Source organism: Syngnathus acus, chromosome 12, assembly GCF_901709675.1.
Source record: "Syngnathus acus chromosome 12, fSynAcu1.2, whole genome shotgun sequence".
Taxonomy (NCBI): domain Eukaryota; kingdom Metazoa; phylum Chordata; class Actinopteri; order Syngnathiformes; family Syngnathidae; genus Syngnathus; species Syngnathus acus.
Genome location: NC_051097.1, coordinates 5,200,091 through 5,223,487, shown reverse-complemented (window position 1 = coordinate 5,223,487; position 23,397 = coordinate 5,200,091). Strand labels below are relative to the sequence as shown.

The window sequence follows — 23,397 nt, the reverse complement described above, 5'->3', positions numbered from 1 at the left end:
TTCTAATACAAATCAACAAGTGTGTGGTTGAAATTTGTACACAACCGCTGGTCAAATAAGAGCGGCATTATTAACACTTCGCGACAATCTATTCCAACACTCCCGCTCTATCTGTCAACACCTGGTGCAACAACTGTATGGTTTTGGCCAAAGTATTGCCTGGAGCTTTATGGTATTTTCTTTCCCCTCACACCCTAATTTCAGATAAACATACAGCCAGGGCAAGCGGCATGAGAGTTTGAGTCTGCCCAGAACCAAAATGATAATGATGTGGATATGATAATATGAACATTTTCCAAGGCAAAGCTTTTTCACTTCACTGATTCGAAGGCGCTTTGAGTCGACGCCAAGTACAGTCTAAAGTAAAAACCAACAGAGCAAAGAAGCCAAAAATCACAGGCCAAAACGCTCTTATTATTAGAATTGAAACTGTAAAATTATGCTGAGGTACGAGGAAGAAAGCAAATAAAAGGTAATACACAGTAATACAGCTCCTGTGATATGACCTACTTACAATATTTCCAGTCTAGTTGGATTTTCCCAAAATGTATTATCCTCTTCAGGACTCTACTGATGATAGAGAATACTTATGAAAGCTGAAGAGGAGGAATAGTGTGAATGCTGACTTTATATGCATCAAAACTTTATTTACAGGTTCAAATTCAATAAGTGAGTAAAAAAAAAGCACATAGCGAACACAAACAAGGCCTAAACATGGGATGCGGTCGTCATCTTTGGTAGCTCTTGAAGAGATCTTGTGTAGACCTGCAAAGCTCCTACGGGTGATCCGTCTCGGTCTCTTGTTGTGCCATTTACCCGGGTCGGAGGAAGTGCTGCAAAGTATTTTGCCAAATGAGGGAGTTAGTAATTAAGAGACGAGACAACAAACCTGATCATTTCAGTTCTCACTGATCATTTTGTAAAGACATTGTACCGTATTTTCCGCACTATAAGGCGCACCTAAAAACCTCCAATTTTCTCAAAAGCCGACAGTGCGCCTTATAATCAGGTGCGCCTTATATATGGACCAATATTGAGCCGCTACAGCAGGCGTGTCCAAAGTCCGGCCCGCGGGCCAAATGTATATATCTTATATATGGACAAAGTTTTAAAATGGGCCATTCATTGAAGGTGTGCCTTGTAATCCGGTGCGCCTTATATATGGACAAAGTTTTAAAATGGGCCATTCATTGAAGGTGCGCCTTATAATCCGGTGCGCCTTATAGTGCGGAAAATACGGTACTATTTAACATCCTTCACATTGGCAATATCTACTTTTTTTATATTTGTGGCCAAGAGGTGTTTTTCGTAGGAATAATTTCTGTAATTGACATCTTTAACCCGTCAGCATAAGTTTGTTGTGTGTAATTTCACTTTACTGCCTCTTGGCAAAGTTGTTGTGACACCATTTGACCCGGATTCAAAAGTTTTCCCAGTGGTAGTCAGTCACTGAACTGCCTTGTCTTCTTAAAGGCAGCTTCAGATTTGAAGTGCTTCCTAAACCGATACGTCGGCTCTAAAGTTAGCCAGCTCAACGTCCTCCATAGGTGCAAATTCATTTAGGCGCATAGCTCGGGTGGGATTTGCGCTCTAGTAACAATGCAATGTCATCCATCATAGTTAGAAACTCGGGTTCATTAACATGTCACGCTAACCTTGACCAACTTTCCTCTCTCTCAAAAAAAAAAATTGAATTCACTTCCTATAATCAGAAATGAAGTTCCAATACTGTCAGGATGACATGGAAAGATGCCTGCGGGGAAGCGCAGACGAACTAAGAATAGCAAGTGCTACCTTCCACCTGAGGGAAATAACTAAACTCCTCCCTTTTGTAAAAAGGAAAGGACGTCCTACTCTCTCGTCTCCATCACGCTGAATTTCCGCAGAATTGCCACCTCACAGACAAGGCGGACTAAATTTCTCCAGGGAATGTATCATTTTGGCATTTTACAGCCACCACCAACAATCTCAACCCTCTCCATTATCCACCTCATAAAAAACAACCTTATTAAATGCACAAGAGATTCCAATTCAACGCACACAAAAAAAAGTAATAGATGTCTTGCAAAATATTAAGACGCTTGGAAAATTGTCCTGAAATCTAGTCATATTTGATCAAATTAAATGCCTTGTGCGTGGAGTCAGAACACTGCCATGGGCTATTCAGATGAATATTAAATGTTCGTTGTTTATAATAAATGTAAGGAAGCGTTTTTCATTGTCAGTCTTAAAAATTTCATTGGCACTACTTTTTTTTCAGCATCACTGCTTTTTAATTTTAATTTCCTGGTTAGTGTGACGTATGAAATAAGTGTTGGCAGCTTGAAACGCAACAGGGTGTGGGAAATGAGTCTCGGGTGTTAAACTTCACGCTCTTGTTACGACTCCAGGCTACAGGCTGGCCTTGGATTACAAAGGCCACACCGTAAGCGCATAAAACAATTTTACTGGTACTCGCCATATTCTTATATAACCATGCACGAGTCCATTAACACATTGGAAACTAGAAAATTGTTGGTCTACTCTGATTTTTCATCCTGAGTCCGCACCGTACACACACATGGCTAGTGGGAAAGGGACAATTGGTTACTTTGTCCTCCATCTTGCTAAAATTTTAACCCTATATATTTTCATGTCTTTTCCAACAAGGTCGGTGATGCAGTGGCTCAACAGGGTCCAGTCTTTCCTCTACTGCAACGAGAACGGCTTTTGGGGAACCTTCCTGGAAAGCCAGCGAACGTGCGTGTGCCACACGGGTGTCACCCTGTGCCAGCGACCCATCCCTTGCGTCATCGGGGGCAACAACAGCTGCGCCATGTGCAGCTTGGCCAACATCTCGCAGTGCGGCTCATGCAACAAGGGCTACAAGTTGTACCGCGGCCGCTGCGAGCCCCAAAATGTGGACTCAGAGCGGAGCGAGCAGTTCATCAGCTTCGAAACGGACCTGGACTTTCAGGATCTGGAACTTAAGTACCTGTTGCAAAAAATGGACTCCCGACTATATATCCACACCACGTTCATTAGTAACGAGATCCGCCTGGAGACTTTCTTTGACCCTCGGTGGCGTAAGCGCATGTCCCTGACACTCAAAAGCAACAAAAACCGCATGGACTACCTCCACATGATCATCGGCCTGTCCATGAAGATCTGTCAGATGCGCAACAGCAGCATCGACCCCATGTTCTTCGTCTACGTTAACCCGTTCAGCGGCAGCCACTCGGAAGGCTGGAGCATGCCATTCGGTGAGCACGGTTACCCCCGCTGGGAAAAGGTGCGCCTTCAGAACACCCAGTGCTTCAACTGGACCCTGTTGCTGGGCAACCGCTGGAAGACCTTCTTCGAGACCGTCCATATCTACTTGAGGAGCCGAGCCAAGATCCCCACCGGGCTCCGCAACGACACGGGTCCCGTCGATCTGGCAGACCCAAACAAACGGCAGATCTACATCAAAATATCCGACATTCAAGTGTTTGGCTACAGCCTGCGCTTCAACGCAGACCTCCTCCGCAGCGCCGTCCAACAGGTCAACCAGTCGTACACGCAAGGAAGTCAGTTCTACTCTGCGTCGTCCGTCATGCTCCTGTTACTGGACATACGGGATCGGATTAACCGTCTCGCCCCTCCCTCTGCACCCGGCAAACCCCAGCTGGACCTCTTTTCATGTATGCTGAAGCATCGGCTCAAGCTCAACAACAGTGAAATGATCAGGGTCAATCATGCCTTGGACATGTACAGCACAGAGATACTAAAACAATCAGATCATCTGACTGCAAAATTGTGTTGATCACTTTAAGATGTCCAACGTAAGGACGGAGAACAACACCGAAAAAATGCCCGCCAATGAACTGAACCTCCCGGGTGGGCTCTTATTTCATTTTTTCTTTTGCCTTTTTCCTCTTTTGGACCTTTTCTGCCTTTTTGATGTAACTCAAACTTTGTAAGCATAATTCGTAAAAAGAGGGGGAGGAAACGAAAAAGGCATCTATGAAAGGACGATGTTAATCGGAACTAACGTTATAGGACTGTAACATACGTGTCCAAGCATGTCTGTCATTCCTCCAAAGAACTTTGTCAAAGAGAGAGAGATTTAAAAAAAAAAAAGGATACTCACGATAAAGAGGCCTTGATCGGAAGGTTGTATCTGAAACTGCCATTCTTCTTTACCTGGGATGTCAAAAAAGAAAAAAAAAAACATTTTTAACAAAAAAATAATAATCAAGCGGGCAGACCAGATATCTTTTATTTCTGCTAACATGCAAATTAAAAATGTTTCTATACACCTTAAGGATTTAAAAACAGCTCGATAGCGTGTAACGTAACCAACGCATTTATTATAGAGTCTTTATTACTTCTCCAACCCTCGGCGAGTCGGTGAGTTATGAAGCACTCGGTCATCGTTCTGACATGTAAGGCACACGCAGCAGGCCCGTAATGGATAGTCACGTCAAATAACAAAAAGCCAGCTGTTTATATATATACCTATACAGTGGATGTGATGGTGTGTGTTTGTCAGCACATACCTTTTGACTTTTTGGGGGGCTCGATAATTAATTGAATGTGTCCAATTTTTCAATTCTTGCGTGTTTTTTTTGTTTTGGTGTGTTTTCACAAGGCAGTAACTTTCCCGCTGCGTGACTGCATCATTGTCGTGGATTTAACAGTCGATGCTAATTTTGTACTGCTTTGCGTAAAACGGACAAACAAACAAAAAAATAGTAACAATGTTGTGACTGCTGGTTTGTGAAGCTTTTTCTTGAGCACCAAAATGTTAGCATTCATCCATGAGGCACGCTGACTAAAAGCCATAGACGCCCCCACCCCTTCCACCCCAAAGCTAGAATAAGGGTTGATCACAACACGATTTACTTGTCTCTCAGTTGATTTGAGACAAAAACCCAGCAAATAGTATTTTGGCGAGCCACATGTGCTGCAAAAAAAGATATTCACATGTAAAATCATATATTTTAATTTGGAATATTTTCACTACTGCCTGTATTTTTGTTTTTATTCCATCCCAGATGACTAATGTATTAATCCCATTTGTTGGACATGGAAATTATATTGTTTCTCTCATGTGTTTTGCTGGTTGATATACCTGGTGACCTGGTGTCATTATATTCTATTGGCACAAAAAAGAGATCCAGCTAATTGCAAAACAAATCTCTTGAGATTTAATTTTATTTGGTTGTTGGATCTTGCTATATATTGCTGCTTCACTGTGAATGAGACACAAAGTCTTGTGGCTATTGCAGAGGCACAAATTTCCGAAATCCATACCTAGATTTGCAGTTTAGTGACGTTTTTTTTCCTAATTTTGCCCGCAATTAACAGTATTTAAAGTGGACGTAACATGGAAAATTGACCTTTTAATCACTTGTATACACACAGTTGGTTTTCTGATGTGCCTGTCCACTTGGTAAGTGTAAATCATTTGTGAGCTATCTATTTCTAAAATGTGTCTGAGCAAGATTTTATGTAGAATTTGCAAAATAATACCTTCACACTGATTTTTTTTTTCCCATGATTTGGCAAGTAGGCTGAGTGACGACATAACATTTTTGAATTACGATGGACTAAACATAACTATTATGTCAAAGTTAAAAGCTAAGCAGAGCAGGAAAGTTACCGCACATTAACCGAAGCTACACATGAGAGGTAGATGAGACTAATTCCAAACTTGTCATCAAGGCTGCAAAAAAAAAAGGATGAGAAAATTGGTGATACTTGATGCCGATCTTCGAACTGTTTTTAGTGGTAAAAAAAAAAACATGTCTCCTTTAATGTGAATTTGTGATATCCCATTGATCCCATAATTGCTTTATGTTATCGGCTTGCGTGAGTCAAATTCCACTTTGACTCGGTTATCATTTCACGCGGTAGACTTTGGAAAGTTTTCAATGTTAAACGTACAAAGCTGTTATGTAAAAGGTTCCATCCGCCCCATACAAACTAACATTTTAGTGTCATTATCATATTAGTTTATGCAACTCAACTACGAATTTTCAGCTTAGTAGCATGCTAATATGGAAATGGTAAAATGTGGCGAAACATCCCAAGTGCAGCATTTGCATGCTAACAATAATCATCTCTTATATAGTATATTAGTTGACTCTTCCAACACTGAAAGCAGGCGTCTTGACTATTTATGCTGTTTTTTTACTTTTCTTTGGCTTTTGTGTTCAATGTTCAAATCTCGCAGATGCTTTCATACGCGAGTGTGCTAACTGCTGAAACTGTGCCTGACTGCCTCCCGTGAGTGGATGTCAAATCAGAAAGTCGAGGCTTATAAAAGACGCGGTAAATACTGTTGGTCCCTGTTTCATTGGCACTACATTGGACAATTCCCAAGAAATTATACCCTATAATTCTATTAAATTGATTATTCTTATGATTAAGTGCCTGTTATTTATCCCTTTAACATATTTAGAACTGGTCAAAATATCTCTCAATGACAATCTCCTGTTAAGGAGCTTTTGCTTTCTAAATTAAATTCTATCCCCAGTTATTCACGATACTTTTTGCAGTACTATGCTTGTTGCAGTAACCTAATTAGTCCAGTGTATTAGTGCAAAGTATAGAGTGGTTCTCATCAGGCCCATCACACTTTGAGAATGTTTTTGTGTTATCGGGACCATTTAACTTTTGTTGTTGAGCAACAGGAAGGTCCGTAAAACATGCACGTCTATGGTGTTTATTTTGTTTTCTATATCATATACTGACAGCGTAAAACCATTTGTATACAGTGAAATTACGCCAACCTACTTTAAAAATGTGGCTATTTTTCACATTTATGGGGGTGAAGTTAGTCATTTTGATTAAGGTGAGTGATATATGGGAATTTAAAAACTTTTAAGGGGAACCTCAAAATGCACCTAATACATAATGAATGAGAAACTAATTTTGAATTTTGCGCCCAGACAAGAACAGTTTGCAAATGTTCCGCTACTTGCAATGTATACAGTAGAACAAATTTAACGGCAGTCATTTACGCGTCTTGCATCATGCTATGTCGTGTTGCTTACATGTATCCATTAAATGTGTCCTAAAAATTTCGCATCTAATACCTTGCCAATGTAAATGTTTTTTTTTCCTCCGTTTTGTTGAGGTCATATCAGCTTCTTTCAATGAATGTTTCATATTATAATCTATTTCTCATTAAAAAAAAGCTATATTTAATAATATTTGGCATGCTTGTTTTTATTTTTCATCTTCCTTCTTCAGAGATTTTGCATGCTTGTTTAAGGATATGCGCCCTGTGTTTGGCTCATGGCAAGCAGTGCTTCAGCTCATCTGCAACACTAATGAGGACAAGCGTGATAGAAAATGGAAGAACGTAAGTAATATCTGGTCATGGCATTTGTCTGTAATCACAACACAACACTGTACAGCCTTACATGGTACTTAGGTGGTATGTAAAAATGTACCGTATTTTCCGGACTATAAGGCGCACCTAAAAACCAAACATTTTCTCAAAAGCTGACAGTGCGCCTTATAGTCCGGTGCGCCTTATATATGGACCAAATTCCTAAATTTAAACTGGCCCGAAGCATTGTGTCATGAAATCAATCATAAGTGGCCCGCTGAAGACTATGAATCATGAATCAAAAAGACTATGGATCATTATTTTGTGATTATAAAGTAATTTGTTGCGTCTGAAGTTGAAATAAAAAAGATAAAATGGAGAATGATTTGATTTGGATTAAAATCGGACATGATGCATTAATTGTGCGCCTTATAGTCCGGTGCGCCTTATATGAGGACAAAGTTTTAAAATGGGCCATTCATTGAAGGTGCCCGTTATAGTCCGGTGCGCCTTATAGTCCGGAAAATACGGTACTGTGTATCTGCTCCGAGACTTTTTGTAGTATCTTTGACTAAATTTTACCAACTGTTATGTTGTAATTTTATCTGGGTATTAAAGACCTAAAAGGGTTAGGGATCTCATGCATCAGACAGGACATACAATGTAATTCATGTCATTGTGGCTTGTGAGTAATGCGAGTATTGTAACGTCTCCTGCGGAGTCCCGCAGGGATTGGTACTCAACCTTTTGCTGCTCTGTCACTCAGGGCTAGGTGACTGGTGGCGGAGTTGTCGGCATCCTGATCACCTGAGGGAGGAGGACCGCTTCCCCAGCGGTATCTACCTGCGGCCCATCATATCATCAAATGGACTTTCACACTGTTGAAACTAACATTACATCACATTTGTTTATCATGCAGGATAATGTGATCATTCAATGCAGTCACGCCGTCCTGGGAATAGGATCGCTCCGCATGTGTTCCCTTCTCAAGGTTTCTTCCTTTTTCAAATGTTTTCTCTTGGAATTCTTCCTTGCTCGGCCCAGTGGGGGACTTAAACCAGGGGATGTATTTGATCTCTGAACTGTGGATTTATGAAACACTTTGAAACTCTTTTGTGTTTCACTTATATAAATAAATGTGACTTGAATAGAGTAATTAATCTAATAGTTTAGAAAGAGAGCAGGTTTTAGGAAAAGGCTGCTTGGATTTCTTTGTGGCACAATTCATGGTGTCACACGTCCATTCAGCCTGTAGCTGGAAGGATAAGAAAGCCAAGAAAAATGCCTTTAGAGGCAACCTATTGTGTGAACACTCCACTTGAGTTGGAGAAAAAGCACCTTTTATGTAAGCCATCAGTCCAATGCTTGTGCCTGAAACGAGCCCCTTCACACACCCCGCCCGAAAGCCCTTTAAAGCAAAACAAAGACTTCAATTTGATTAGCCAATATCTGGAAGCCTTTTTTGTTAGTCTTTAAAATCTGTAAGATTAAAGTGGAGCCCTTTTGTTGCATTAGCGTTTTTCTCCCATCAGTCAGTAGGAAATGAACAACACACGAGGTTTCCCACTGTGCCTTTTAACACCCCCGCCCCAACTGAGCTAATTGACCAGCCATTGTTATCCAAGCACCTCAAGTGAGCTTTAATCAATTGCTCCCTTTTCTTCTCCCCGTTGATGCAGTTGACTGTATCATGGTACATTCAGTTGCCTACTGGGGTGCTTCATTCGCTTAAGCTAAATAAATATGTTCCCAGATAGACAACTCTTTTTTTCTCATCAGGGACAAAACAGTTAGTTGCTTTTATACCATCCCTTGAATAGACGCAGTGGTCGAATTAGTCACCGGGTGCGTCATCCACTTAAGATGAATTAATAAATGTGGATGTGTCGCACTAAGTAAATCAATTGCTAAACTTTCCACTACTTCTTATACGATTGCAACTTGGTTCGGACAATTGCCTACTGTGTGTGTCACACATTCAATCCATTCAAATAGATCAGTGGTGTCAAACTCATTTTTGTCACGGGCCGCATCATAGTTTTTTATTTACTTATGTATTATTATTACTAATTAATTAATTTATTTAATGTATTTACTTCTATTTGTTGGTTTATTTTTTTTTGTTTTGTATGGACTTATGTGGCACTTTAGAGTGTTATTTGTTTTTTTTTTTTTGTTTTTCTTTTTTGTTTTGGATGTTCGAAATAAAGATATCAATCAATCAATCAATAGTCATAGTTTTCAAACTGATGAATAACTAAGTTTGAAACTGGAGACTAGTAAAAATTGTTTAAATATTTTGAAAAGATCAATGGTAACAAAAATTGCTAGCAATATCTGTATTTTTTTTAAAGTGAAGACATTTTGTAACTTTAGTATTGACTGATGAAGTTGATGCACAATTTGTCTTCGGGGGCCACATAAAATGATGTGGCGGGCCGTATCTGGCCCCCGAGCCTTGTCTTTGACACATATAAAATAGATGCTTTTTTGTTTTTGTTTTTACATGGGTGGTTGTAAACTCCATTTTCCACCGCCGGCCGATAAATGCCTTCTTTAAATCCGCCATATTCCACTTAGTTGCCGGGTGCCAATGGAGCAATTATGACACATCCCAGCTTGTTAGGGAACGAGTGAGTAGAGGGGGAAAAAGACAAACATGTAAATAAATAAAGGGCACCAGTGGAACAGTTGGGGTTAACAGTTAGTTGCTGCACACTAACCTCAGACGACACCCTCGTTAGTTACCATTTGTCTTGAATGGAATTGCACACAAGCTTGCTGCCAGGCAGCTCTCCTGATAATTGAAGACACACAACACAAACACCTTAAGGCTGTTGTTTTTGTCTGATGAATTGGTATGACAGTCACACGAGCCACTTTGGTGACAAAAACAACATGACATTTCGAGCATTAAAAGTATATTAAATGCAAAGTGTTGTCTGGATTCAAATGACTTCAGGTTTTAGTGTCTCTTCTTTGTAAACAATTTTTGATTTAGCAAGAGATAAATATGCTCCCTTCTCCCATTTTAACGTTTTAGCAAAGAGCAAACTAAGCCATTTGTGACAAAAGGCAGTAAATTGGCCATCGCAACATTTCAAAAATGCAAAGTAGCACAACACAATGAGACTAATTTGGGGAAACTCGAAGAAATCTTTTTTTTTTATATTCTCATAACTTTTGTTCCAGTGTATTTTTGCATTGCAAAAAAAATTCTATTGTTCTTTTTATTTTATTTATTATTTTATCCTTTGCTCTTCATCTGTAGATGTAATTGGAAGCCACAAACCAGAAAAGTGGGAGCATTATGAGGCAATTGTCTGAACGCGCCCAAATCAGCTTGCATGTTGAGGCACTTTGCTTGCTCGGTGAAAAAGTTGACAACGAAATAGTCATGCGAGTGGTGCTTGGAATTTATCTATTTTTTCCCGTGACATCGGTACTCTCGACGGTGGCCAATACTGATATCGGCCGTCCTATTTTGGCTGTTTTAAGATCAGGAATTAGAAATTAGAAGAATATAATACCGCCATTAATCTCATGCAATTTTAAAGTAAATTGTTATCTTGGGATATCAAGGTAATTTAAAAGAAAAATTCAGATTTTTTGCGATCTTGAAATTTTAGGTTAAAAGTTTTGAGTTGGCTTCATAACTTTTTTTTTTTAATCAATGTGTAGTTCCTTCCGATAGCATTATGTGTCAAGACATTCTCTGTCTTTCATTTTCTGTAAAAGTCAACTAAGGTTGTGCAGACAGCTGTGCACACAAAGTGTAATGGTGTCAAGACTTTTAAGGTTATTGGATTCACCATTGTGTGTTTTTGCTTTGTGCTGAGCCTCGCCAGCTGCATGGTCGGATCGCATTTTGGGAGGAGGAAAAAATGGGACTGACCTTAGCGAACGTTAAGATGGATCACAATGGAAGCTTTCAATTTTATTAGCTGGGAATTTGGGGAAAAGTGTCAGTGCTTACCTCATCATAAAAGCTTATGTCCGGATTGTCCAAAACAACAAAATCCTTGCGGTCTAATATGAGACTAATACAATTTATGTCACGTAAAGGTGAAGGGAAACAAAATGAAAATCATTGTAATGAGAAAAGCAGAAAAATGTCAAGAAACAAGATGGACTGATTGATGAAGCAACCATTTTAATCTACAGGAATGACGCCAACGCCACATTATGTAAGACCATCTTTAAATCTTTAATACTTTATACTTGAATTCTTCAGAGAGTCTATTTACAGGCTTCGGTGCTGCTGCTTTCCTCGTGAAGGGAGTTCAAATGAGCTCAGAAGTTAGCTTCTTAATGCCTTTGTGTAAACAATCCTGTCTCGGAGCATCTGTGCAATAATTACATTTGCTCATATTTTGGTTTCATTTGTGAGGGAAAAGCCGTTATAGTCGAATCGAACAAACAAAATATCTTATTTTTCCGCTCTCCTTAAAAATTGAATACTATTAAAATAGGGACACCTTTATGTCCTTTCCCTCCCATCTCTTCCAAAGGACAGTACCGGGGCGGAATAGGATTACGTGGAGGCATTCATCCGTTTACGAGTATCTGGAAGGGAAGTAAGTGGGTGGGAGGGGCAACCAAAGACAAGAAAGTAGTTATTTCATATTGCAAAGGGTCACTGTGCTACTTTTACTAATAAGGACTTGTGTCTGTTTCAGGGACAAGCTGGTCCTTGGGGGTTGAGTCTAGCTCTTTGGGTGCTAAATGCCCAATTAACCTCATGTGGCCCAGGCACATTTTCGCAAGTTTGAGTGATTCCCGAATGGCTAAAGGTAATTAAGGAATTTAGCGGGATGGCACGCTCACCCCGCTGTCAAAAGGTGCTCGGTTCACCCGATGCTAATCGTTGAGCTCAGTTTTATTTTAAATAGAACACAAAAGATGCTGTGGCCTCTTTGTGTGTTACCCGATTATTATTGGAAGTGAAACACTATCATATCCTTTATTCCAATGAATGTACATGCCTAGCTTGAAATGCAACTTTTGAACCAGGCAGCAAACGCCAAACCAGGTTTGAAATCCTAATGCTGCTTTGAAAGACTTATTTTAAACCTGAACCCTTATTTGGACCCTGACACTGTCTAGAGAACCTAACCCAGGCTTAAAATCAAATCTTTGTTTTAAACCCTTATCCTGGCTGAAACCTTAATTTGACACCCAAACTATTTGAAATATCAAACTTGACCTGAAATCCCAAAGCTGCCTTGAAACTCTATTTTGAAACAATACCACTCACTTAAAACCTAGATTGAGAACCTTACACTGGCTTGAAGCCTAATTTGAACTGTGAAATTGTGAAATTTGAAATCATCCTGTTAAACATTCACACTAAAACCAAATTGGAAACATTAACCCTGGCTAGTATTGCTACATCGATGTGATGTCCGACGTCAAGTGCACACAAAAAGCGGTAACTTTCCAGTTGGCAATCTTCGCAGAAGCCAGGCTGGCATCAGACCCCCCTTGGGAGCGCACGCAGTTTTGCCATCTGCCGCCAAAATTGAGCAGGTTTAATGTGAGCCTCTCGCTGTTGGCACCAACAGGCAGGAAACAGCACCACTGCCAGTCATTGAAATAATAAAATAAAACAATGCTGACAAGGCTGCCTGTGCTCAACGTGAAATGGCCAATGTTAAATTTTTCTGGTATGAAATTAGAAGTCTAATTTAACCAACTACTTCTTTAAAGAATGTATTTTCCTTGGGTCATCAAAATGTTTTATTCATAAAACCCTTAACATGTCTTGAAACTTCATTTGAAAAACCTAACCATAGATTGAAGCCCTGGTTTACCACCCTCGTTCCAAACCCGAGCTCAAATGTCTAAATTAAAACTAACCCTTTTACGAAACTAATTTTGAACCATTGACGTGTCTTGAAATCCAATTTGAAACCCCAACCCTGGCAGCGACCCTTTTGTACCATATTGTTCCCGAACACTGCATGTCCATTGAGATCTAAATCAATGTCTCATCGTTCATTTCTATCATCTCCATTGATCAGCTCTTATTTTTCATGCTCCGCTCTCCCCTTAAACCCCCTTTCAATGCGCTTTGATGTGACTCTTCACTCGTGTAAGTAAGAGTGAACCACCCCAGGGGGGCTTCCATCAAAGTGGCTGCCAGGGAGACAAAGAAGCATGGCAGCCCCCTATGCTGGCTCCAAATGCCCTCAAAAAGGGACTTAACTGGCAATGCCACCTTTGATCAGTCCACCATGACTTTATTTCCTGCAGCACTGCACCACTGTCAGGAATGACTGAGTGATACTATAGCTTCTCTGCAATGTGGCTTAGAAAGCAACTTGAAATTTTTAAGAGCAATCCAACCCTTGACTTGTGTAAAAATCTCCCTAATTGCCATCATCTGTAGGAGTTGTCTAAACTTTAGTCAACATTAAACGGGTTGCCTTTAAAGGAGTTTTTGCACCAGCTGTCAATCTTCACTGAGCATGCTTTCTCCCTACAGGGACAATTTAAATTTATGATGAAGCATACCAAAGTTGACGTCTCCGTGGGGGGCGTTCGGAGGCTGTTGGAAGGAGGGTTCTCATGTATTCACGTAGAGTGGGACTTAGGTTTTTTGATATGGCAAGGTCGAGCGGCGATGGAGGCCGCCTGCTGCCCGGGCGCAAGGACGAGGGCGGCTTTGGCGGGCTGAGCCGGTCAAAAAGCCCAGGCGCCGACACAACTCTCCCGCTTCATTCCTGACCGGCAACTCGTGGGCTCTCTTTAAAGGATGGGTCAGGCGAAAGGATGCGAATGCTTGTGTGTGTGTCCCTCCCCTCCATCTGGTGCCGGACGCCGCTGTCAGGATGTCAGCCGGCACACCCATAATGAAGGGTGTCATCAAGGTTACCGCAGCCTGGAACGCTGCCTACCTCCTGCTTCTAGCTCTCGTTTCGCATCCCAGTATCCACTTTTGCTGATCTCGTCTGACACAAATATCTATTTGCTAAGTGGGTTGTTGATATTCCTATAATATTGTCTAGAAGTCAATACGTCCACAGGGAACGTAATGGACCAGGGGTTTGCCCTGCCCTCTAACTGTAAAGTCTCAAGTTTCATCTTGGCATTATTCACCCATATTTTGGAGTCCCTTATAAATTCAAATGAAAAATTAATTTAATCAATTTCCTATACTGCTGATTGGCATGTTTTGGGTGAGCTCGCGCAACCTTTCACATAAATGAAGTTGAAGCTATGAAGTTAGGGTCAGTGAAATGTTTTGGGAATGTGGGAGAAAGCTAAGAGCTAAACTCACGCTAGTGACAGTACCGTATTTTCCGGACTATAAGGCGCACCTAAAAACCTAAACTTTTTTCAAAAGCCGACAGTGCGCCTTATAAATCGGTGCGCCTTATATATGGACCAAATTCCTAAATTTAAACTGTCCCGAAGCATTGTGTCACGAAATCAATCATAAGTGGCCCGCTGAAGACTATGAATCATGAATCAAAAAGACTATGGATCATTATTTTGTGATTATAAAGTAATTTGTTGCGTCTGAAGTTGAAATAAAAAAGATAAAATGGAGAATGATTTGATTTGGATTAAAAATCTGACATGATGCATAAATGGTGTGCCTTATAGTCCGGTGCGCCTTATATAAGACAAAGTTTTAAAGTGGGCCCTTCATTGAAGGTGCACCTTATAGTCCGGTGCGCCTTATAGTCCGGAAAATACGGTAATTGTTTTTCATCAATGAGCATTCCCATCATTATTTTCAGGCCACCCAAGACCAAGCAGACTGAGCACCCGTCGACAAAGGACTAAATGAGCTCCAAGAAAGTAAGTAACACATTTTCAGCACAATTAAGTCAAAGCGGTAGTCACTATAATTGATGCCAAATCTTCTCCTCCAACACCATTTCCCCAAGCCGAAAGCTCTCATCTTGGCTCTTCTTGTCGCCGAGATCTCCCAGATGACACCCGGCCAGTTGGCTTCCAGTTTGCAGCCTCGCCGATTGCCCAGCTTGGCCGGGGCTTACGCTACTCTGATCTCCAGCCTCGAAAGTCAGCAGTCAAGAGTCTTGTTCCCACTACCTCTCAGGTGAGTCCAAAAAAAGTTGTTCTATCCCGTGATTTCCCTTGTGGGGTCATTGCGTTATAGATGTCAACCACCTCGGTCCTGGACAATCTTTCTTCCTTGGTCCCAAAGTCGTTAAACACAATCAGAAGCTTTCTCTTTTTCACAGCGCAGTGTCTTTCCAGTCCTAATATTGACTTCCTCTGCGGCCAATGCTTCATTGGAAAAGTCTTGCTTGCTGCATGGATCTCCAGAGCTCTCTTTCTCAATGCTGCCAGGTATGAGCTCACTCATTTGCAAGATTGGCAATATCCTGCTCAGTGAGAGACTTTTGCTAAACTTCTGTTAGAAAAGTCAAAAGGGGTATTTGGGTTTGGATGAAAAGCAAAAAATATGTGACTTCAACATTATTCAAGCAATATTTTGATTTACTCCTACTGCTTCGAATATGCCTGTTCTGATACAAAATATCCGAATAAGATGAGATTCAGTGAGGATCCGAGGTCTATTTTCTTCCCCTTGTGATAAGTAAAAAAAGTGTACCTCGATACAAATTTGTCCATGAACTACATATTTACCTGAATGCATCATTCAGCACAAGTGTTAGATTACCTCGGGCGAACAAAATCTAACCTCATGGTACATTTCAGCTTGGAGAGAAGACATAACCCTTTCACTTCTCACCAAACACATTTTCTAACATGTATTCTATTGTGGGGATGACGGCTGCCATGATGTTTGTCGGGATTATCAGAAATAGCACTATTGTGAGAGCGAGAGTGGTGTTGATTCCAAGCGCTAGACAATCGTTTTTTTCTCTCTCCTCGACCTTGTCAAGCAGCGAAGGAAATAGACTTGTGCTGAGCTCTTAAAGAGTCATTACTGTCATACGCAAATATCTGGCACATGGAGCTTGATTTTAGAGGAAGGAATGCCTCCACAATCTTGGGGGAATTGTGGACCTGCATGGTTATGCAAGAATGGCACAAGGACACGTCTTAAGTTTTGTGTTTTTACGTCATTCCTTTTTGGGGATGGGTCCATGTGCTGCATATGTTGTGTATCAAGTGCCGCAACCACCAATATGATTTCATACACCCAAAATCAACTGGGTTCCAGACAACCCGAGACCCTAATGACAACGAATGTGGTTGAAAATGGATGAATATTCCTATCGATAAAATGAATTGACCTTCAAGATGCTACCGTATAACGTTGTGAACAATGCACATTTCTATAGGTTCTGTACGGACACGGCGGTCGACGTTCATTGATGTTTGGAGCTTTAACGATTAACTGACACTGCATTCTATGAATATCCTTTCCTCCATTTTGCAAGGTCAATGGGTCTATTGGGAAGTTAGGTGACCTGGAAATTGCTTATCAGAGGTGCCTTGAGATGCAAGTTTGAGTTGTTCTTTGAGCATGCTTGCAGCTCAAAACACTCATATCTCAAACTGTTTTCTCATTTCAGTGAATAGAAATGCCAATTATCCAATCTCGCCCCCACCCCCAAACATTACGGACAATATGGAGTGCTCAATCAGCCTACCATGCATGTTTTTGGCACGGGGAGAACATGCAAACTCCACACAGGGAGGGCCAGAGGTGGAATCGAACCCGCACCCTCCTAACTGTGAGGCAGACGTGCTAACCAGTGCCCCACCGTGCCACCTTAAAAAACTATAAAAAACTGAAATACTTAAACTACTTTAATTCAAGTAAAAGTGCTAGTTATTTGACCAGGGTTAACGAATATTTGAACACATATCAAGGCTCAAAACTTAAAATTATTGAGATGTTGCTCAGCCTTCTTCCCTCCCACTCCAAAAAAAAAACAGATTAGAATGAGCTGGAGGAGCAAGATATTAATGGAGGAGCGAGAGCTTTGTGGCAGCTAAATCCGTGGCCTAATGGACTGTATTGACCGCATTAATAAAATAGGATGTCTTTCTAATGTCCTCGCCTAAGTGCATTAGCTTTTGCCTTGACGACGCTACTGTTTGTTTCCCTGAATGGCCGCCAGAAAGAGTCCAAGAATCCACTTATTGCAAACTCTCATAAAAAGTGAAGCCTTGTACATTTTTTAATTTTCAGTATTGTGGGGGTGCTCTCTTCTAGAAACATCCCAATCACTTTTATAAAATAATCATAATAATCATAATAATCATAATAATCATAATAATACACCTGAGCGGCTATGAAAGTCCTTCGCAGGTCTGACTAAAATGGGGTACTGGCAAGTAGGAATACTGGGGTACTGGTACATGAGAAGGTTTTAATACCAAAATAATTATCTAGTATATGATTTTTTTTTTTGCTTAGCCTGAAGTTTAATAAACTTTTGTTAAAGTATAAGGGATGGGCAGCTTGGACCCCAGACCACACTTTTGGTCATTGACAAATTTCATCATTTATTTAATTATTTTCTGGGAAATACATATCACCTCTTCTTGGCAGGCAAAAAAAACAAAAACTAAAACATTCTAAATACTTGTACATTCATTGCTGGTGAGAGTCCTCCGAATTCTCCAACCTTAGAGCCAGTTACCGTTCTGATAAAATGCTTTCTATTACTAACACTTTAGGTCATAGGAGTGAAGGTAATTTTTTTTTGTACCCAAAGATTTCCTGCCTACATCGTAGTTACTACTATTGTCAATGAAGGTGAAGGTGCTTAAAGGATAGTAGCCAACTCGCAGAAAAAAGGAATAAAGTAAAAAACTATTTCTTGTGGGCCAGAAATGAATTTTGGTTTCATTGTTGTTCAAAGAGTAAAGCCTGTTTTTATTTCGTAAGCTGTAAGATTTTTGCAGTCTTAAAGATAAAAGCATAGTGCACAGCTTGGAATGGTTGTGTTGTACTGTTATTTATTGAATGTTCACACTCTCTTATGGTGCACACAATCTTGGTTAGAGGGAGTGAATCTATTTCAAATATGTATTTTATTGATGCACATATAAACAATACACAATAATTACGGCACATCGGGATGCGATTCTTACAGCAATGATATTTAGAAGAAAATATCAGGCGCCAAACAATGATTCATCGCATCATCAGTATGCATCCATTTGAAGTTGGTGTCATGACGTTAATTGGAATTTGTGCCATATTTGCATTTTATCTTTGAGAGAAAAGCAATAGACCTTTTCACCACCAAGTCACAAGTAATCCCAGGTGGCTATACTGTAAATCACAGCTATCAAACCCAAGGCCCGGGGGCCAGATACGGCCCGCCACATCATTTTATTTGGCCCGCTGCTGTTGTTATTATCTAAGGTTAAACCAACTACAGTGGAACTCTGTTGCTAACCAAAACAGCATCCCAGAAGCTATGTTCTATCATAGCTGATTTTATACTGTGTGGCATTGAATGAAGCACAAACTGTGTCCTAGCACTGTGGTGGTGTTCAGCTGCATTCTTTCTGCTAACATTTAAATCAACATAAATATGGTGTCACATTTGTGGTCCCCAGACTTTTCATTTTTAATCTGCAAGGGTCTTTACCCTCAAGCTACCATCATGAAGTTGATGGTTTCTGCTGCAGTAATTAAAGATTATCGTTGCAGAGGAAAAGCACATCATTACTACACTAATGGATAAATAAACTTTGAAAAGCCCCACAATAAATAGTGCACAGTTTTAGGAGTACCAGGCATCCTTGTACATCAACTAAAAGTTGTGGGGAAGTTTTTTAAAAATGCAATGTCATATTGCATCATAAGTTTACTGTACAACATTTCACAAGCTAAATTCTTCTACATGTTTGCAAATACCAGCAGTCCGATACGGCATTATAGGTCGTTCTGCTTTAGCTCACGTCCAAATTGCCTTTTTTCCTCGAGCCATGCAAAGGATTATCATATTCAAAGGAAGAATGCTTGTTTAGTTTTAATATTTGCAATTAGCATGGATTTTTCATAGAATGTTATCATGATATACTCAAGGGGAAAGCAGGGTACTATAAAAGAGGTTTTGGATTTGTGGATCATGTTGCTAATCTTTCCATAACTGCCAGTGATTCATGTATGAGACTGTATCACAAATGATATAAGTAATATGCTGTAGCAATTGCTTTAGATGAGCTTTTAACAGTGGAACCGTCCAACAATGAAGCCTTGAAGAGATCGACCTGCTGTGCAATTTTTTCATGCCCTGCCGCGTGCCATCTCATAATTCAGCCGTGACCGTGTCTTACCTCTCGGCTGGTCTGAGAATACCGTGACCTTCCGTTGCAAAGCCCCACCCCAACACACACACACTCACACACCTATGCATCGAGATCATTGGCACAGCTTAGGGATTTGTCCGAGGATTGGTCGTAGGGAAGGCATCAGGGAGGAAGCCTGCTTAATGCTAGAACTGGAGCAATGTTTAAAAGAGCCCAAGGGGCTTGACAGCAAAGGCCTTTTCTCTCAATTAGATTGATTCTAAAGCCGGTGGGCTTAACCTCCACAGAAACACAATTTGCCTTCTTTGGCCGAGGATGTCTGAGGCAATCTGACACAACACGCTTTCGGACGGTTCTATTTTGCATGCGGAGACCACACATGTATTTGCATGAAGAAAGTAAAACATTTGATGCATTTATTTATAAGCATAAACCCCGTGGGGTAAACCAGCTCGTTTTTTGGGACTTCTAAGCATGACAATGAACAAAAGCAAATCAGCATTCAGCAAATAAAATAGACAGCCAAGGACAAAACCTTTCTGTGAAAAAGATGGTAGCGTACAGAGCAAAACAATTTTCAGTCCAAATACTCCTGGACTGCATTAACAAATGTGTGAATGCATGTGTGTGTGTGTGTGAAACAGTTTTTAGGCTATGTTTTATGGATGGGATGACCGTGTTGTTGTCAATATCCCCCCCAAAATTGTGATCATTACTGAGAAACATTTTTCTGAATCCATAATGTATTTAAAAATGGAATGCTTCACACACCACAGTACATACAAAATTTTCATAGCTTGGTAAGCCAACCTATGAGGAAACTTACTATACTTAATTTCTTCATACTTCAAACGTCAGCATTATGCAGCAGCCTCCAAACACAAAGCAGCAGTTTCTGCCTCCAAACATAAAGAAACATTATTCAGCCAGTTCTACTAAACACATTTTTAAAAATACATTCCTGTTTATTTATTATTTTTCCTTATTTATGTTGTTTTTTATATGTTGCATGTTAAATTCAGACCCCCCCCCTCGAGTCATTATTTTTAACAATTAATGAAAAAATCTCTTTCTCTCTCTCTCATCACCCAGTCCTACCGCAACGTCACTATTAATCGGTGATAGTTCATTTCATTTAGCACTAAATTCAGTTTTAATGTCCAGAAACACAGAGTCATTAAAACCCCAGCAGCTGACAACACTGTAATCATTTATTTCAAAGATTTTTTTTTTTCTTCTTCTTCACAGACTGGTTCACTACACTGTAAGAAATGTGTTTGATGCGATGATGAGCAGACTCAATCGCTGGTACAGTGAGTCTGGATCTCCAGGGTACTGTTTTTACTCAAGAATGTTTTTCTTGTTTCCATGGAAACTGGAATACTATAATTTTAATAACTTTGATTTTAGAGCCCATTTGCGTTTTTAGGCTCTCTGTAAACAGTCTGGTTTTTTTTAATGGTCTAATGTAATATCCATCCAGTAAATCTCACCCAAAGATTATTTTTCTTTTTCCCAAAAATCCAGTCTGCATTGCTAAGAACATGGTCTCCTGCAGCTCAAACTAAAATGTCACTGAAAGAATTTCCTCAGAGCCTTGTCTTATCAAGGGACAGGTTGGCACTCATTTCTCATCCCTTAAAGCCGTAATTTCCAAGTTAGTCTAATAGGGGGGAAAAACACGGATGATAAATCCTACAATCTGTCAAAAGGGCAGACAAATAAAGCCCCGGGATGTGTAAAATGAAGACAATGAAAGCTCTAACGATACCTTGATGTCACAATTGGCGTTTTGAAAGGTGACGGGTCTGCTTAGTATACAGAGCAAGTCGGATTTTTCCCCTCGGTGATGCAGGCAGAGTGGAGTGTTGTCATGTAAAAGCAACTGATGTGCCTTGATCGCCATCATCCCATCTCATAATCATGTCAAACTCACACTAACGGCTTTCTTAAAAGCAGTCTCGAGAAGCAAGTGGACAGAACTCCCTGGACATCTTTTATCTGTCATTACCAATTTGCAAGTCCAAACAAGCAGCTACTCAATCAGAATGCAAACGCCAGTCGTGTTTTTGTACTTAAACTTAGCTATCACCCAAGGCAGGAGTATCAAACTTTTTCCTTCGAAGGATACACATACAAAAACTGAAGAGTGCAAGGGCCATGTTGACATTCTTTGATGTTATGAGTTTTAAATAATATTATGAAATCACATAGTAATTTAGTGGCATGAAGTGGTGGACTCTGGCAAATTTGCGATTCACTATTTTTGTCTCCTTTGGGGATCGGTAGAGGATGGCAGCAAGACATGTTCTGTACGATGAGGCTCGACCCATGCAATATGATTAGAGATTACTAGACCTATGATCATATATTAAAAAAAAAAGTAGCTTGATTTCATATTTGTTTGTATATTGCTGACATTGATAGTGTTTCTTTTAATGAATGAACATTGATTAATGACCCTTGAATTCCGTACACGCTACAATACCATGACAAAGGCGACCAAATGTTCAACATTCATAATAAAAAGTGTCATTGTTTAAATATCAAAAAACAATCATAGTCTTAAGAAAATCAATTGACAATCACAATATCAAACCACCCACGAGGGATTCATTTGGAAACAGGAGAACCATTTGCAACTGTGAAGGAGCTGTGAATGGCTTACTAATAGACTTGGTCTCCTTAAAATGCGTCTAATTAACAGAATTTACACTTCTTGTGACGTGCCGTTCAGGCAGTAATTGCTACATCCATTATTGCTGCTATGAGCTGACAAGGTGCATATTTCTGATGGGAATAAAATCAATGTTGCAAGGTCTGTTCACGGTTAGAGTCTGGACTGAGCATTGTTTGCAAAGGCAGAACCAGCTTCAATAGTAATTATCTTTTACTGACAATTTATAACTAATCCAGAATGTTTTGCATGATAATTGAAAGAAGGGGGATTTCTTAGAGGAGGATGAATTGTGAATGATGGTGAAATTGGGAGAATATTTAGGAACAATATTGGGAGTTCAATTCGCTATTAAAGCTAAAAGCTACTTCATTTGGTGCAAAGAGGCACACAGCAAATCTCATTTTGAGCCACTCAACGTTTTAGGAAACAGACTTTTTTTTTTCATTTTATCGCTGTACTGAACAGAGCTCCTGGAATCATCCAGAAACTAATTTGCATACTACGTGCAAGATTGAGAGTACGTTATGGTCCTTGTGCTTGTATTCGGTTCCTCGGCTTGTCCTAGGGACTTGCCTGGCTTGAGGCCAGGATGGCTGAGCTCCTTGCTGTGCCGGTGTGAGGTCGGCTTTGTGATCTTGGCCCAATGCAACCACTTTGACTTGTGGAAGGGGATGTACGGCACTATATGGAGAATAAATTAGTCAACAGGTACTGCTCAAATTCTTGTCTTTATGTTCCTTGCTGGTTTTGCTTGACACACCCTTTCTGGATGTGATGTGAAAAATTCAAAAGGCTCTGGTTCATCATTGTTTTTGTTGGTTTCTGTTGTTGAGTTCAGAGATGACAGGAAGCCACATTCACACACACAGGGTCATAAAACTTGTATGGTGCAAGACAATACATGCATGTTTTATCTCTATTGATTTGTTCAAGTCTTGCCTTAAACCACAGACAGTAGCGCCTGGAGAAAAGTGAAAAGAAGAGCTTGCTCATAACTCAAAACTGCAGTAAACATATTGCAAAAACACACGATATTTTTGTCTGGAATTGTATGCTTTTATCTGAACTGGACAAGATGGACGTCAACGTCATCCAATAGTTGAACATTGTTCAGGTTAATTCACGTTAATTAGCTAGGAATACATTGAGCTTGCTTATATTTTCAGGAGGACAAGAAATAATTCTTTCATAA

The 23,397-nt window shown here is 40.1% G+C and overlaps 1 protein-coding gene across 1 annotated transcript in view; it reads left to right on the top strand.

The window, feature by feature from the left end:
* Positions 1–7,155, top strand: part of brinp1 (bone morphogenetic protein/retinoic acid inducible neural-specific 1) — an 84,816-nt gene extending 77,661 nt beyond the window's left edge. The window contains exon 8 of the mRNA XM_037265313.1: positions 2,650–7,155. Coding sequence (XP_037121208.1) covers positions 2,650–3,784 — 1,135 coding nt within the window. The 3' untranslated portion in view covers positions 3,785–7,155. The remainder of the gene's footprint in view (positions 1–2,649) is intronic.
* Positions 7,156–23,397: the final 16,242 nt, after the last annotated feature.